The sequence below is a fragment of the Mytilus edulis genome, chromosome 3 (assembly GCF_963676685.1).
Source record: "Mytilus edulis chromosome 3, xbMytEdul2.2, whole genome shotgun sequence".
In the NCBI taxonomy this organism is placed as follows: Eukaryota; Metazoa; Mollusca; class Bivalvia; order Mytilida; family Mytilidae; genus Mytilus; species Mytilus edulis.
Window position 1 is genome coordinate 6188338 of NC_092346.1, and position 18945 is coordinate 6207282.

Consider the following 18945-nt stretch of genomic DNA (forward strand, 5'->3'; position numbering starts at 1 on the left):
CTTACAGCACCCCTATGACATACAACACCACAATAACTTACAGCACCCCTGTGACATACAACACCACAATTACTTACAGCACCCCTATGACTTACAACACCACAATTTTTTGCAGAATCACAAAGACATACAACACCACAATTACAAAGAGCACACTGGTTTATACTAACCAGTGATCATACTCAAGCACTGGAAGCTACTATGCTCCGTTTTACATATCAATACACAGAAGTACCCAATAGTTCAAACAAAATAACTTTTATATATACATCATCAATATATATATCATTTTGAACATAAAGTATCATCATTTGATCATATTACTAATATAGACTAAATTTTAATATTTATCTCACATAATTTGTGTATACAGACCATCATACTGACAATTAAAAGTTATTTTTACAGGCTGACTCTGAGGTATGAGCTATACTCATTATTGAAGGCAGCAGACTCAGGCTGTACTGTGACCTATGGTTGTTAATTTCTGAGTCATTTGTCTCTCATGGAGAGTTGTCTCATTGGCAATTATACCACATCTTCTTTTTTGTTTGTACTCTGATGGTGTCAGATTTTTAGTTTGTTTTTATGATACTGGTATGCTATCTTATGTTGTTTGTAGAACAGTACATTTTCATCATATACATATTGCAAAGGTGGTAAATTCAATTTTATTTCAACAATGTTATAAAAATAATCTTAATAAAACAAATATCTTAAATCAATCATGTAAATAGAGAATAACAGTAAATTATCCAAAACTTCAAAAAACACATAAATACTTTTAAAAAACTATTTAAAGATAAAAAATACAACTCCTGTATCATTGACTATTATGACTATGTCGACTTTTATCAAATATTCTCAATTTGACACAAAGGCATCTTATTCCATTTCTGTGCAAATTTGAACAAAAAAATAACTCTATCACAACAACTTTTGGAAAATAATTACGAATATTATAAATTATAAGAATAAAACATAAAATTATTTTCCATCACCAGCATCAAACCTTTTATCTTGTAAAGCAAGACATAAGTCTTCTACATTTCTGTTCATAAAATTTCTAAATAAACTGGAATAATAAATAAGATTTACAAACACCTTCAAGAAAATGATTCTGATTTTGTCAACAAATGAATGCGGGAGTCTTTCCTTCTTTGCCAAATCCAACGAAAATGAAATAACTGATTCAGGTGTAAAAAATTTGAAATTACGGAAGATATTTGATCCATCTGTAAAAGCTTTGGCCATGTGATGAAAATGTGGCGGAGGTTTGTGTAAAGCTGGATAGACAATGTCATTCTCTATTTCATGACAAATAGCAATGGCTTCTTCTAAAGAGTTTACACAGATATTATTACTGTCTTCCATCCCTAACAAATATCCTATCCACCTCCAAAAATAAACGTAATCTTTTAGATCATCTTGACTAGCTTTTATACCAAACTGTTTAGGGTACATGATTATAGCGCCCATAAATCCCGCCTGGACTAGTGACATGTCGTACTGGGAAACATACAATTTCTCTGTCTTCTTCATCATATCAACCCTTGTTCTGTCATGTAATCCACAAACTATCTGCAGGGATTTTCTTGCTTTTGAATTTATGTCCCAAACATTCCCACAATGCCATTGTACGACATGAGCCATTGTTTTAAGATATCTAATTAAAGATTTCCGAGGTGTATCTGATTTTCCAGTAAAGACCAACGGCTCTAATAAGTTAGTGACACACAAACCACATACCAGTGAACACATCATTGTAAAAAGGCATGCTGAAATGTTTCGCCTGAAAAACTGTTGACCTCTTTCAAATCGCTCAAGGTCAAGTTTGTCTGGAATAGCTTCAGAATAACAATTTGTTAGAGTGATCTTGTTATCTCCCTTGGCAAGTTTCTTTAAATAATATCTTGACGTTTCTTCACTGTGAGTATCCATCTGATTATCTCCCTTGGCAAGTTTCTTTAAATAATATCCTGACGTTTCTTCACTGTGAGTATCCATCTGATTATCTCCCTTGGCAAGTTTCTTTAAATAATATCCTGACATTTCTTCACAGTGAGTATCCATCTGGTTTACAAGCATTTATTAATTCAGTAACTGTATAACAAGCTGAAAAGGAGGAAAACAATTTATGAGGCTAGATATTTGATTATTCAAGTTACAAACCTGAAGAAAAAAAAAAGATTTATTTTTAGTAATTATAGTAGAAACCCTAATTGCCATTGTGGTGCTTTAGAAACAAGCTCACATTTTTTGTTAATATGTTGAATTTGTATAACATACAAGTGACTTTCTGAAATTAATTCAAACATACTTTTGATTTTTTAACCCAAAATGCCAACATTCTCCATGTGAAATTATAAAATTGTTTTGTATAAACATTGAACGACAAAATTTCTTCATATGTGACGTTAGATTTTCTGACGTTGGACACGTGAAGCGATGTTTGATAGATGCTTTTGTGCTTTTTTTTTTTAAATTGTAACACAGTGATGACTGCTGTACCAATATTTTGACTATTTTATTTATTATGTCTGTTTTGTTCACGCATCGTTGTAAATATAACGGAATTTGATGAGACTGTCGTACAAGTGAGAGGTTTAGCACTATAAAACAAGGTTCAATCCACTATTTTCTACATTTGAAAATGCCTGTACCAAGTCAGGAATATGACAGTTGTTGTCTATTCGTTTTTGATGTGTTTTATCATTTGATTTTGCCATGTTACTAGGGACTTTCCGATTGAATTTTCCTCGGAGTTCAGTATTTTTGTGATTTTACCTTTTTTTTGTATCAAAACCTAAAATGTTAAAATGTAATTTGTCAAAAAAGAGGGAAAATCATACATGTAAGGCGAAGACACATAAACAACACAATTGCCAAAAGAAAATATGGAATATAGTCAGTCTACATGTATGTACTTTGAATTAACTTATTTTGGCTGGCACTTTATTTGGTGTAACGTAGACAAATACTGTAAACCAACTAATTTTCAGAGAAATGGAGTGAAAGAATTATTTCTGAACTCAAACAGACCTAGAAAAATTCTAGTGCACAAGTTTATTATCTATTTATATCTATGATTTATTCTGGTTACCGTTGGTGGACTCCAGGGGGTCACCTCAATGATTATTGGATGGTGTTTATAGATGTAAGAAGATGTGGAATGAGTGCCAATGAGACAACTTCTCATCCAAGTCACAATTAGTAAAAGTAAACCATTATAGGCCAAAGAACCATCTTCAACATGGAGCCTTGGCTCACACCACACAGCAAGCTATAAAGAGGGCCCCAAAATTACTTGTGTTCAACCATAACCAGGTGCTCCGCAGGGCGCAGCTTTATACGACCGCAGAGGTCGAACCCTGAACAGTTGGGGCAAGTATGGACAAAACATTCAAGCATGATACAGCTCTGAATTTGGATTGTGATCAAATTTTTGACATTACATGTTTTTTTTTACACAAAACAAATGCCAAGATTTTACAAATCAATTAAAGATTTCTTCTTCAAACTTTTTAAATCTAAAATTAAATAGTTGACACAGCATAGGTTTCTGACACAGAATGAATGTGGTCTAATGAACTTAAAAGGTTTTTTTTGCCTTTGAGCAAATCACTATGCTGTTGAATATTAATCCTCTCAAAAAAATGTTTGAAGAAATTTTCTTTTTATTTATGAAATCTGAAATGAGAAAAATTTAACCCCCCCCCCCCTTTTTTTCACATCCCCGTTTCCCTTTTTCAAAACTGATATCAATTCAAATTTCTAATGGAGTTTGCAACAATAACTACTCATTTAAATACATCATAAAATATTAAGATGTAAAAAAACTGCTTGTTATCACTGAATGGTAAAGATTATTTAAATTTATCAGTTGGTAGTAAAAAGTGTATATACATTGTATATTGTATATAACAAAGATTTAAGTTGATTCTGGACAAAGAAAGATAACTCCAATTAAAAAAAATTCTTGCTATTGCACAATATTGTGCAATAGGATATTTCTTGCTTACTATTCTGGACAAAGAAAGATAACTCTAATTAAAAAAAAATTTGCTATTTCACAATATTGTGCAATTAGATATTTCTTGCCATTGCACAATACTGTGCAATTGAAAAGACTTGCTATTGCACAATACTTAATATAATAATTTTAGATCCTGATTTGGACCAACTTGAAAACTGGGCCCATAATCAAAAATCTAAGTACATGTTTAGATTCAGCATATCAAAGAGGCCCAAGAATTCAATTTTTGTTAAAATCAAACTTAGTTTAATTTTGGACCCTTTGGAATTTAATGTAGAATTTGAAATTTGAAAACAGGACCAAAAATGAAGAATCTACATACACAGTTAGATTTGGCATATCAAAGAACCCCAAGGATTCAATTTTTGATGAAATCAAACAAAGTTTAATTTTGGACCCTTTGGACCTTAATGTAGACCAATTTGAAAACTGGACCAAAAAACTTCAATAATCAAGAATCTAAGTACATTTTTAGATTCAACATATCAAAGAACCCAACCGATTCATTTTTTGTCAAAATCAAACTAAGTTTAATTTTGGACCCTTTGGACCTTAATGTAGACCAATTTGAAAACGGGACCAAAAGTTGAGAATCTACATATACAGTTAGATTCGGCATATCAAAGAACCCCAATTATTCAATTTTGATGAAATCAAACAAAGTTTAATTTTGGACCCTTTGGGCCCCTTTTTCCTAAACTGTTGGGACCAAAACTCCCAAAATCAATACCAACCTTCCTTTTATGGTCATAAGCCTTGTGTTTAAATTTCATAGATTTGTATTTACTTATACTAACATTATAGTGCGAAAACCAAGAAAAATGCTTATTTGGGTCCCTTTTTGGCCCCTAATTCCTAAACTGTTGGGTCTTAAACTCCCAAAATCAATACCAACCTTCCTTTTGTGGTCATAAACATTGTGTTTAAATTTCATAGATTTCTATTTACTTAACCTAAGGTTATTGTGCAAAAACCAAGAAAAATGCTTATTTGGGCCCTTTATTGGCCCCTTATTCCTAAACTATTGAAACCAAAACTCCCAAAATAAATCCCAATCTTTCTTTTGTGGTCATAAACCTTGTGTCAAAATTTCATAGATTTCTATTAACTTAAACTAAAGTTATGGTGCGAAAACCAAGAAAATGCTTATTTGGGCCCTTTTTGGCCCCTTATTCCTAAAATGTTGGGACCAAAACTCCCAAAATCAATACCAACCTTCCTTTTATGGTCATAAACCTTGTGTTAAAATTTCATAGATTTCTATTCACTTTTACTAAAGTTAGAGTGCGAAAACTAAAAGTATTCGGACGCCGGACGACGACGACGACGACGACGACGCCGACGCCAACGTGATAGCAATATACGACGAAAATTTTTTCAAAATTTGCGGTCGTATAAAAAAGGGAAAAACAAACGATCTAATCTATATAAATATTCTTTTTGAGGTTAGACATAAATCTAGTTATTCAACGGTTTGAAAAATATATGATGTGAACGTGTTACATGTTCTATAAAGGTTTGATACTCATTTTGGCAAGGAAATTTTCTATAAAACCTTAGTCCAAATAATTATGATAAATTGAAATAAAATTGAGAAAGGAAATGGGGAATGTGTCAAAGCGACAACAACCCGACCATAGAGCAGACAACAGCCGAAGGCCACCAACAGGTCTTCAATGTAGGGAGAAACTCCCGCACCCGTAGGCGTCCTTCAGCTGGCCCCTTAAAAAATATGTATACTAGTACAGTGATAATGGACGTCATACTAAACTCTGAATTATACACATGAAACTAAAATTTAAAATCATACAAGACTAACAAAGGCCAGAGGCTCCTGACTTGGGACAGGCGCAAAACTGCGGCGGGGTTAAACATGTTTATGAGATCTCAACCCTCCCCCTATAACCTCTAGCCAATGTAGAAAAGTAAACGCATAAGGGAGCTACCATTTGATTTTTATGGGGGGGCTAGGATGAAATTTGAAAAAAATAGGCAGGACAGGAGTTTTGAGTTAAAAAAAAGGGCAGGATGAGACACTTTGCAAAAAAAAAAGGCAGGATGACAATTTAGGTAAAAAAAGTCAGGATAAACTAATAAAAAAAAAGGCAGGACCGAATAGAGTGAAAAATAAAAAGGCAGGACAGAGATTACAACTAAAAAAAAATGCAGGACAAAATTTTTCATCCTAGCCCCCCCATAAAAATCAAATGGTAGCTCCCTAACAAAAAGGCTATTCTAACATGACGTCCTTCAAACGCTTTGAGTACACACCCGTGGTAAAATATGAATATATTGCCAGTGCTGTTCCGATTGTACTCCCACGTCATATGCTTTTTTATGAATGAGATACCCGACGTCATAGAACAATGACGTTAGAATGTAAGCATTTTACGGGAAAATACACGCTTGTGAATCCGAAAATCATCACAAGGAAACATACACAAATGATGCTAAAATGTGGCAAAAGCCCTTTATTGTACATCATATAAGACATATAAATAAATTATCATTCAAATTCATCCAAAACTGTTTAAATACATTATTTTAAATAGTTTAAGCATGTCACTAATGCAGTTTGCTCCGTTCTTTTACGCTAGTTTATTAGTACGTTTATTTATGGGAACGGCAAATATTTGCCTACACCTAGAGCGCTTCGATCCAAAAGAATTGCCGTATGTGTCCTATCAGAATCGAAATAATTCATGAGGGCTTGAATATATCTAGATTTTACCACGGGTTGTCCCTTTATGCCGATATTTTACCCCTCGCTATCGCTCAGGGGTAAAATATTTGTCATAAAGGGTAAAATCACGATATATTCAAGCCCCCATGAATTATTTCTTAATTATACATTTTTGCTTTGACACAACTGTATGGTGTCAAAGCAAAAAAGTATAATAGCCTTTCAAGACGTCATAATACACCTTATCGCTAATCCCGGCTGACCCGGCCGCTTGAACTTTTGACGCATACAACAATCACTTTTCCATTGTGTCGTCAGATATTTTGTATTGACGTCAAAATTTTACGGGAACCTGTGTGATATCCAGTTATGGCGGACAAATAGCGATAAGGTGTATTATATGGTCTAATAAAACCCTAAACTTTTAACATGTCAGTAAAAATAAATATTATATTGCCTTATACACCTTATCGCTATTTGTCCGCCATTGCTGGAAATCACACAGGTTCCTGTAAAATTTTGACGTCACAAAACAAAACATCTGACGCAACAATGGAAAAGTGATTGTTGTTGACGTCAAAAGTTCAAGCGGACGGGTCAGCCGGGATTAGCGATAAGGTGTATTGGTCTATACAGTCTCTATTTTAGGTGTTCAATAACAAAGTATAAGTATACCCACCTCGTCTTATCAGTAGGTGCACTGTAAATTAAATTAATTTTAGTGCCCCTAATCATGGTAATCATGAAAGCGAATTTCGTCTTTGGTTTCGTAACAACAATCTTCTGTTTCCTACCTAGACTCTTTGACAAGGAATCAGTCCTCTTTAGATTAAGAGCCAGTCCAACCGGTGAAAAAGTCAAACAGAGAACCAGTTTCCTACTAAAAAATATGAAGAATGGCGCTAAATCTTGCAGAGGGTCGAAAAAAATATCTTTCTGTTTTAGGATTGCAAAACGATGCTACCAACGGTAAAACAAGTGCAACGAAGAAAATAAAACTTGTCAAAGCTTGATATACTATTTAATTTAGAATTTTCACTTTTCATGACGCATGAAAATGCTGCACATGTAAAATCTAACCTAAGACCGACTGCTGTTTCCTCCTTTGTAAATTTTCTGAATTCATATCTTTTGAAACACTTACTATTCATGCATTGAAACTTCATCTTCAGGGAGGTGCAAATTAAAAAGTGGTCTGCTGTCCCCTTACCCATATTTGTAGATATTTGCCATTATTCATTTCACATTTGGTTAATCTAGTGATTGCTATACACCTTATCGCTATTTGTCCGCCATTACTGGAAATCACACAGGTTCCCGTTAAATTTTGACGTCTTAAAGCAAAATATCTGACGCCACAATGGAAAAGTGATTGTTGTGTGCGTCAAAAGTTCAAGCGGCTGGGTCAGCCGGGATTAGCAATAAGGTGTATAGTCTATATGAGAGGGTAGTAATGCCCTTTACCGTCAGGTGTCGAACGGTCAATTTCGGCTACTGTTAGTGTCAAATTGGTTAAAATTTTACTTGATTCGTCATAATATCCTTATCCTGATTCGTCAAAGGTCTGAAATAATTATCGCTACCCTTATTTTGAGAAAAAAAATTAACGTGAATTGTCAAAATCAGTCATTTTTTTATCGTCTAAAAGAAAGAGTACTTTTTATGGTCATGCATCAAAAATTATCGTAAATGTCATTTGGCAAGAATTTTTACCATTATTCGTCATGAGCAGGACAAATCCCCCACGGGCAAATTGCCCCACACCAAATCACCCCACTTTTTCACCAACTCGCCCCACTTTTAAAAAATCTCGCTCCAAATGATTTACCTACTCGCCACACTTTAAAAAAATTGCCACATTTGTGAAAATGGATAACTTCCGTTAATTTTTCTCCTACCAACTTGCATTGTTTATTTTTCAACAAAACGCCACAGAAAAAGTCCAGCGTCCGATAAATTCGTTATATGGTTAACTACTGACCCCCTACGGATCCATAGAGGGTGAATAAAATTCATAGGGGACTCGGTCTCCGGCCTCACCCCCTATGTATTTTACTAACCCTCTATGGATCGGTATGGGGTCAGCAGCGAACCATATAACTTATAATGTGGGTGGCCAGATTTCCAAGCCTCTCGCGTCACTCATTTTGATTTTATTTATGAGTGGGACAGGAACATAGATAAACAACGGGATTGCATCTTTTGCACCAAGTTGGGCGAGTTTGCATTACTAAATTCATCAGGATTTATCTATTTTTCACCAGTGTAGCGAGTTGGCAGACCTTAATTGAATTCAGAGGGATTTTTACCCTTTTCATAAATGGAGTAAGTTTTCAAACCTATTTTCAATGGGATCTTACCCTTATTTATAAGTGGGGTGAGTTGGTAAACAAAAGGGGGGCGATTTTTCAGAAAGTGGGGTGAGTTGGTGAAAAAGTGGGGCGATGTAACAGTGGGGCGATTTGTCATGGATTCATCTTGAAGGTACCTCCATATTACTACCCTCATATATTTTGTAAAAATACCATTACTACATGTACTAACACTTGCCAGGTCCCCCTTTTCAAAATCCTGGCTCTGCACCTGATTTTTTTCGACCCTTCAACTTTTGTTGAAGATCCAAAATTTCCATTGTCCGCGCTGTCCACAAATATTCACTCTGGTTAAAGTTTTCGAAATTTTAAAAACTTTCTTAAACAATCCTGGATTTCTACCAAACTTGGAAAGAAGCTTGTTTATGATCATTAGATAGTATCCAGAACAAGGGTCCGGAAATGGTCATATTTGTCAGTCTTGTCCTAAACTGAAAGCTTTGTCCTAAATTAGTAATTGGGATTTAGGTCAAATTTAATTTTTAACAGAATACATTTCGATTATTTCATTGAAATCAAGTTTCTAAATTGCCATTTTGAACTTGTTTATATTGTTTTGTTATCCCTTTCCTGTAATAAAACTGTCTGCCACTCCAGTATAGTGTTATAATCCTGAGGGCCCTTCTAATAACTATATTAATGCCTCAGGGAGTTCTTGGCTATTGATCCTTAATTTCTTTACCTGTGTTTTTAATTCACACCTGGCTATTTTAAAATCACAAGCTCAGATCTAATATTATAAAAAAATCCACAACAACTGTCTTCATTATTCAATTACTTTTCAGCTAAAACAATTGTCAATTGTGGATTTAAAATTAAATTAAAACTTGGTTTAATTATCGTAGAAAAAAGTATTTTTTCACTACTAACAAACGTGCTTTGTTTATACTATGTAATACACATGCGTGAAATTCTCTTCCGCATATTAGACACTAAATCGTAAATTTGAAATGATTTCATGCTAAATAAAGCAAGTGCAACTATTATCATTAATATTCTTACACTATTAAAGGTAAAATATTAAAAAGCCGATGATTTCCTGTGAATTTAATAAACAAAACTGATCCTGGAAATGAGTCCAGAATTGTTCGTTTTAGTATTGTCAAGTTACATCCAGTTTGAATTTCAACTTCAGAATCGAAAGAAGAGTAAGCGATGACTGAGAAAATTATCGTTTTGAGTCATTAAAATCATTTTATTTTTAAACTGTTGCCTTCCCTTAATTGCTCTTGATCGATTTTAAGAAAATAGTAGGATAAATCATGAAGTAAATGCTATGCAACAGTGAAACAAGTTAGTTGATGCTACGAGTATGAGCATACTCGTGCAGTAATGAGATTTTGACAAACTTATTTTGAAAAGGGGCACCAACTTTTAAGTATAAATATGAAAATGACCGAAATTAGGTGAAAAAATTTCCGGATCCTTGATCACAAGGTTGACTTTTGGGAATACATAAAATAGTGATAAGTAGAATATAGACATTTTTGCCTTAAAAGTTTTTTTATTATTTTTTAGAGGATATAAAGAAGAAATACAAAAAACTAGCTTTACAGCATCACCCAGACAAGGTTGGTAATAATATTCAATAGGTTTTACTTTTACAAAAATATAGGTGATTTAGTTTGAAGGAAGTATTTAAAAGAAAGTTCGATAATCAATTATTTTTTAAAAAGTTATTCCCCTTTGGAAATTGAATATGTAAGAAGAATTGAATTGTAAGCAATCTCTCTTGTACATTTCTTGTCAGATATTTATATCAGCAATATTCCAATTTTACTGTCCACTGAACATAGAAAATGATAGTGTGGATTGGGCATCCATGTATTGACTTCACTGGCAGACCTATTTGGAAAATCACCGTGATTTTTGTAAAAAAATCGGTGTTTTTGGACAATCTGCGCGGAACGGATAATTAATAGAGGTTCATCGTAAATTTTCCGTTTTACAGAATATTTTGCGGTTCTCCGGAGATTTTCCGTGTCTCAGGGAATTATCCGTTTGTCCGATAAAACGGGTGTGTATTGAGTCATTGATAGAACCAGTGATGCGTGAGCGACGGTTATTAAAAGGTCGGTTGTATAATCCGTTATGCGTGAGCGACGTTCAATCATTAATTGATCGTTGTATAATCCGTTAAGTGTGAGGGACGGTTGTATTGAGGTACAGATTGTGATATATGTAGAAGTTTACAGAACTACTAGTATCATTAATCGATTGAGATATAAGGAATTTTCAAAAATTTATCACATAATGTTTCTGTAAATTTAGAGAGAAACAGATTATATATTTCTCGGGGTGAAAGGTTTACTTTTATCAGAGACATATATGTATACATGTCTCTGCTTTTATGGTGGAAAAATACATGTGTATTTCTGAGGCCGCAGATCATTTAACCTTCATTGGCAAATAGGAATTTTTAAAACGGTCTTGATCACCTGCTGATCCATTAATCGTTCAGAATGAAATGCACATTTATACCTCTTGGGGTTGAAGGCATATATTAGCAAAATTAACAATATGCTACGATGAGATAATAACAAGTTGCGAATTTTAGTCCGAATGTGTATATATATGAGCATATGGACATACATTCATCTTTATAATTAATCAGTTCATCTGTCATTTGTTTTATTAAATTACTTTTCAATTGTGGTATAAATACAATTTTATCATTGTGTAAGACGATTTGAGAATAATGCTTTCGTCGTAAATACTTCAGAAATTATAATTGATTCAAGAACCGTTTATTGAAACAAAAATAAAATGAACGGCTTGGAGGAAGTTCTAACCTTAGTTGATATCAGGGGTTAATTGGTATAGCAGTATGTTACGTAATACAGCGATCGTCGATGCATAATATGCATATGTATGTATATAGTATGCATGCAACTGGATTTCGACAACTCGTGGGTTGTCTTTTAGACAAAGAAGTTCCATTTTAAAGATATGAAAGTACGTCAATGCACGTCTTGTAAACTAATCTGTTACTTTTTTAAATATAAATAAGTTATATTTTAAAAGATTGGATGGTTATTTCACACGTATCAAATAGATAAAGGCAGATGTGGTGTGAGTGCCAATGAGACAACTCTCCATCCAAATAACAATTTAAAAAAGTAAACCATTATAGGTTAAAGTACGGCCTTCAACACGGAGCCTTGGCTCACACCGAACAACACCGAAAGTTCTTCTGTCATCATTACTGTTTTTCAATTATATTTTGAGAGTTCGATCTTAAAACTAAGTTCGTCCTGACATTTATGGAATATTTGCCACTGGAAGTTAAACAACCAACAATCAATCATCTTAGGGAGCTACCATTTGATTTTTATGGGGGGGCTAGGATGAAATTTGAAAAAAATAGGCAGGACAGGAGTTTTGAGTAAAAAAAAAGGCAGGATGAGACACTTGCAAAAAAAAAAGTCAGGACGACAATTTAGGTAAAAAAAAGTCAGGATAAACTAAAAAAAAAAAAAGGCAGGACCGAACAGAGTGAAAAATAAAAAGGCAGGACAGAGATTACAGCTAAAAAAAAATGCAGGACAACATTTTTCATCCTAGCCCCCCCCCCCCCCCCCATAAAAATCAAATGGTAGCTCCCTTATTACAAAATTTAAAATATGCCTGAGCGATAATATTCTTTTAAATTTTAATGTGAAAGACAGTTTCTCCATTTATAAGAAGGCACTTCCAGGTCTAATGTTAAGTGTATCTACATCCCGGGATTGAGATTTATTTACTATACTAGCAAAAAAAAAGAAAAGAAAAGAAATGATGATACGTTTTTTTTTAATAATTAAATAATTAACGTTAAAAATATATGTAATTAACTTGATCTAAAACTTGACCTCGCTCATAATAGAGAATGTTAAACATCAATTGTGTCGACTGCACGGGATTGTCCAACGGCGGGAAATACCCTGTAACTATAAACACAGGTGATGTTTATACTGACCGATTGTGGAATGTCAACTCAGGGTTAAAGTGATGTGTAATGATTGTGCGCTTGAAAGTTGAGGCTCTAGTAGGTTCATTTCAATTGATAATCGATAATCTAAAATCATTTTTTTTCCAAATCAACGATGAAGTTTTGGATATTATGGAAGGGATTTTTTTTAAGGACAACGGAGGTACCTTAAAAGTCTATAGGAAAATATACAAATAAAATAATATAAAATAATTTCGAAGGTCACAACTTGTATCTTATAAATCAATGATAAAGCGACTTCATCAGTATTAAGATTGCAATCAGATGACTTTTAATTTTGTTTGTGTTTCAGGAGTGGGAGTGTATAAGATTACCTTATATTACAATGTTTGTTTATATTGCTTGACCATTATGGGTGTAATTTTGCAATAAAGATTAAAAATATATACTTTGGATGTTCCATTCTCAGCATTGTTTCTGGTCTGTCTGTTCGTTTGTTCGTTCGTCCGTCTGTCCCGCTTCAGGTTGAAGTTTTTGGTCGAGGTAGTGTTTGATGAAGTTGATATCCAATCAATTTTAAACTTTGTACACATGTTCACAATGATATGATCTTTCTTAATTTAATGCCAAATTAGAATTACCTCATTTCCTCAGTCCACTCAGGGACTTTCTATACTAAGTAAAGAAAGTCCCTGGTAGTCCCTGGTCTGTTAAACAGAAAATGATAGTGCGGATTGGGCATCCGTGTATACTAGTGACACATTCTTTTTTTTAATTTATTAAACTTGTTCTCAGTGGCAGATCCAGATTTTTTTTATATATAAGGAGAGGGGAGACTAACTGACAATGTCATGAGAGGACCAGCTCCAGTCATTCTCAAGTGATTCCCTATATAATCAATATTTATTTTTCAACAAAAGGGGGCGGACACCGTGTCATTCCCCTTTATAGCCGACTGAGAAACTCAAAGGACTGTTTAGGCAGTCAATGTCGTCAAAAACTTCTATGTGTTGTATAGCCAGTCATTGAGTCAGTGTCGTTAAAAACTTCCATGTATATCAATCAATCAAATCAAGACTATTAAAAACTCCCATCAACGCCATTCCCCACTAAATCCGGCTCTGGTTCTATTAATTTCATTACTTCTTCAACATACTAGTATCGGGAGCATGTGAGTATGGTAGCACTCCGTAGATAGGTCTGTAGTTTTGCATGTATGACACTAACAGTTGGCCTAACGTATTAGAAGGCCAGGGTTGGAAGGTTATTCAACATTCTGTGGCTCAATTGTAACTATATTTTCTGTGAAGTGCTACCTAAGCAGTGTCCTGGTGAACCCTACCCATTTTTTTCAAAGGATTTTACAATAGCACATCGAAACACTTCCATCATTCTATATTTTTTTCACCAAAAAAATTGTACCTCAGCATAATACAGGTCATGAGGTACATTTGTTTGAGGTACATACTGTTTAATTTCCTGTTACTACGAATTTTCGGGATTTTTTTTTCATCAGATTTGCCCTGTTGTCTTTTCTTTTAACTCCGTGTAAACCCTCACACGCGATGTTTACAGAATTATTTGTTTGAAAAATTAAATTTGTTGTATTACCTCTTTTATCAAAATAATATTTAGTTAGCTTTATAAGCGCCTTTTCAAAGTCCAAGCATTGAACATTGCAAACACATATAGATATTTTCAAATGAATTAGAAAATATCTTCCCAAATCGACAGAACGAACAGAGAGATATTTGCCACTGGTCTTTACCCAGTTAACGATTCACTCTTAAATGCATTTCTCAAAAAACGATGGGAAACAGAAAAAAACCAGACTATATCTTTTGGATAAACAGCCAAGGACATTTCCAGACATGAATATAACTGCATGGACCATCGCTTACAAGTTTTGTGACAGAACAGGCTTACAACTTTACTATAGTACATGTACAGTGCTTAGAACTCGCATAATTTTACTCCAGTTTACATAGTGCATTATTTTATGTTTTATGATAACAGAACTGTGTTTTATCAAGGTTTATCATGACTCATATGGTTTTATGATAACTGATTTCTGAGGAATATGTTTAATAATGTAAACTTTATTTAAAGATACGTTTTTTCCAATTGGCGCTAAAGAAAAGCACCATATGAATATTCATGAACCTACAACGATTGCTCAAAATCGTTATTTAAAAATCCTGTTTGTGAGATGCAGATTCATTTCAATACCGAACTTTCGTCTATATATTAAGTTTCACAAGTGTATAACACGGAGAAGCTATCAGAAGGTACATTACTCCCATTTTGTTTGGGTGTGAACCATCGATGTTCACAGCAATATCAAAGAATAAGATGATGATGGTAGAAAGAACTATGGGCGTCATGTGGCAAATATTACATGCATATCGGACCATGAGTTGTCAATCTGTATGAAAAGATTTCCAATACAACCATATTATTGAGAAGGAATGTTCACATGCTCTCGTACTAGTATTACAGGGTTCTTGTGTCGTTCACCTTAGACACACATCTTTTTAACGATGTTTAAAAAAAAAGACAGAACCAATTTAATGTCATATATCCCTATTTTTTAATATAACTATAACAAGAATACCCCTATTTAGCGGACAAGCAGTTTATTCTTTTTTCTGTTATTGAATATTGAATACCAAGAAAGAAAATAAATCCCGAAATTAATTTGAAACTTTGATACTCAATAGTTTTCCAGCAAAATATTCACATCCCTTGGGGATAATTAGTGTTTGTCCAGTGGCATATATAACATGCATGTCGGAACAGGAAATTTTGCATAATGTACTTTCAGAACCATGTTCACATCATTATACATTATAGCCAACAATTGTGATGACAACTCCTTCCTTTGCTCGAGAACAATCTTGTTGAAATAGAAATCTGTGATTTTACTATGTCCATAACTTCGATGAACCCAAAGCAAGTTAAATATCGACCTGTATTTAATTCAAATAAGTTCTCTTCTTCTTCTTCGTCCATCGACATCCCATGATAACATACTGTTGTCATACGAGGACTAGTTTATTTACAAAACTTTTAACTCAAATAAACAAAATGTATGTTTCTTTCTTATGTTCAATGTAAAAATGTATATAATTTTGAATTGCAACTATCTATAGTTCCGTAACTTTCTATCAAGGCGTATAAAAGAATGGTCGATAAGTGCGTATATTTTTGTTAAATCAATATTTCTTGTACGTTTCAAACTGTCCTTCACTTTTGAGAATGAGTACTTACATTCCCCCAAATTTACCCTTGGAAAAAATGTGAAAACAGATTTTTATTTTATCAAATCTTTTTTTTTTTGGAATTATTTAGATTTTTATAAATAATATTCTTTACAACAGAAATGTAATTTATAAACAAGCTTATGCGTTTAATAATGAATAGTATATCGGACACGCAAGACAGAGATTTATACTATACACCTGATAGTTCAAAATGGAAAGTTTCAAGTTATCGGTCGTATACACTGATCAATACCCTTAGAAGTGAAGCGATGCATGAACTTGCAAGTCCGACAGGAAATCGCTTGAATACCTGAACGGGTCACCTCACAATACATTTGGGAGTAATACCTTTCGCCATGCTGGTGATCAGACAAGGGAAGGTACAAATTTATTTAAATAAGTTTATTACATAAAAGAATTATGAACAAATTAGATTTTCGAAAACAATTTTCACGGAACACTTATTTACGCTCATTTATGACTTTGAACTATGACTTTTTCACCAATTCCCATATTAACAGTTAAAAACTACATACCTTGGTTACCACGGTATAGCTGACTTATATTAACCCTTAAACCAAATTTCAGAAATCCTTGTATTGTAGTTCCTGAGAAAAATGTGACGAAAAATTTTCAACTTGGCTATTATGTGTAAAATCAAACAAGTGTTCGGTAAGGGAGCTACCATTTGATTTTTATGGGGGGGGGGGGGGGGGGCTAGGAGGAAATTTGAAAAAAAATAGGCAGGACAGGAGTTTTGAGTAAAAAAAAAAAGGCAGGATGAGACACTTGCAAAAAAAAAAGTCAGGACGACAATTTAGGTAAAAAAAAGTCAGGATCAACTAAAAAAAAAGGCAGGACCGAACAGAGTGAAAAATAAAAAGGCAGGACAGAGATCACAGCTAAAAAAAAATGCAGGACAAAAATTTTTCATCCTAGCCCCCCCCCCCCCCCCCCCCCATAGAAATCAAATGGTAGCTCCCTAAACAGGAAGTTGTTGAGTGATGAATCTGAAAACGCATCAGCTGACTTATATTAACCCTTAAACCAAATTTCAGAAATCCTTGTATTGTAGTTCCTTAGAAAATTGTGACGAAAAATTTTCAACTTGGCTATCATGTGTAAAATCAAACAAGTGTTCGGTAAACAGGAAGTTGTTGAGTGATGAATCTGAAAACGCATCAAGTTCCAAGTATAGCTGACTTATATCAAGCCTGAAACCAAATTTCAGAAATCCTGGTAGTGTAGTTCCTGACAAAAAATGTGACGAAAAATATTCATGGGACGGACGGACTGACTGACAGACTGACGGACGGATGGACTGACGGACTGACAGAAGGACAGACAGAGGTAAAACAGTATACCCCCCTTTTTTTCAAAGCGGGGGTATAATTAAATATCTTGCAATGCAAAGCTAGTTGTTTGCGATGTGCGATGATGCGTAGCTCCATGGTAGATTACCACGTGAATTAGATCATTTTGATTATCTTTGAATTCACCACAGTCGCTTGAATTTTAGTGATATATGTACGAAATTTTTTTTAAAAAATACTGTTATATGTATAATATATATAACAGTATTTTTTTAATTTTTTTTTCATACATATATCACTAAAATTCAAGCGACTGTGAATTCACTAACACGTGGCTGTTGACACATTACACACAATATACTTAAAATACCTGGGGCAATTTACACTTCTGGTTTATTGTCCCTTTAACCAGCCAGTGTATCTGTGTATGATGTATTTATCTACCGTGCAAGGGTTGTGTAGCCAGTCAAGGTCGTTAAATGTATCTCTAGCTTCATTGACAGACTCCCATAATATATTCGAATTTGAAAAAAAAGAATGTGGAAGGACGTAAAGACAACATTACAAATTGGACTAGTGTACATGCAACATTCAATCTATTTCTTGTGTGACAGTTTACTGACTGTCAAACCCGTGTTCAATTTATTATTTTGATATGGTTCCATCATTCGAAAATAAGTTATCAAAATCTCAGTAGGCTAAAAAAAACTACTGGATTTTACCCACAGAGTGCAACAAACACAGGTCACGGAAATGGTCTCTACTACTTCAACTTTGGCAATCTAAAATGAAATCTAATCAGTCAATTTCACAGTATCACAATTCCATGTAACAGAAGAAGATGGTGCCTTGAAGATATATATATATAGCTGAGTAAAATAAATATTTTTTTAAACAAGATATATGTAGGGAGCTCTATTTTTAACCAACCCGCGCATGAACAGATTCATTTTTTCTTGTATTTACTTCCTGAATGACACGACTCTAGAAATGTTTGCCACTGGACATCAATTTACAAATTAAATAGAATCAGACAGTCATGCTCGAGCAAATAACATTGAGAACGGAACTTTATAGCATATACTATAGTGTATACAGATTGTATTTGAACACATACGAGGGTCTTGAATATTGTCTTATAGTTGTAAGTAATTTTTCTGTAGTCTTCATATTTTCCCCAATTATTCTATATTCTCAGTTTTCTTGGTGTCTCTTTATTTACTTTTTTGGCCCTTTGGTGCACTTTTTGTCCATATATATTCTCTCTTCTTCTATATAAATCCTATTCAAACCCTTATAAACATACACAATCAAAATGTTCAACTCAAAACCCAGTTGACTTGTCAT

The 18945-nt window shown here is 33.8% G+C and overlaps 2 protein-coding genes across 2 annotated transcripts in view; one reads left to right on the forward strand and one right to left on the reverse strand.

Moving 5' to 3' along the window:
- Window positions 1-653: 653 nt before the first annotated feature.
- Window positions 654-7524, reverse strand: LOC139514142 (uncharacterized). Its single transcript, XM_071302918.1, has 2 exons — window positions 7399-7524; window positions 654-2115 (listed from the first exon to the last, which is right to left on the reverse strand). The coding sequence occupies exon 2, from the start codon at window positions 2086-2088 to the stop codon at window positions 988-990; it is 1101 nt and encodes a 366-aa protein (XP_071159019.1). The 5' UTR covers window positions 2089-2115; window positions 7399-7524; the 3' UTR covers window positions 654-987.
- A 28-nt stretch (window positions 7525-7552) lies between these two features.
- The window catches only part of LOC139514131 (uncharacterized), a 50723-nt gene continuing 39330 nt past the window's right edge, over window positions 7553-18945 (forward strand). Inside the window, exons 1-2 of the mRNA XM_071302889.1 lie at window positions 7553-7688; window positions 10610-10662. Of these exons, the coding sequence (XP_071158990.1) occupies window positions 7616-7688; window positions 10610-10662 (126 nt within the window). The 5' untranslated portion in view covers window positions 7553-7615. The remainder of the gene's footprint in view (window positions 7689-10609; window positions 10663-18945) is intronic.

Excerpts from the sequence above, each read along its gene's own strand:
- LOC139514142 (XM_071302918.1), bottom strand. The coding sequence starts at position 2,088 with ATGCTTGTAAACCAGATGGATACTCACTGTGAAGAAATGTCAGGATAT.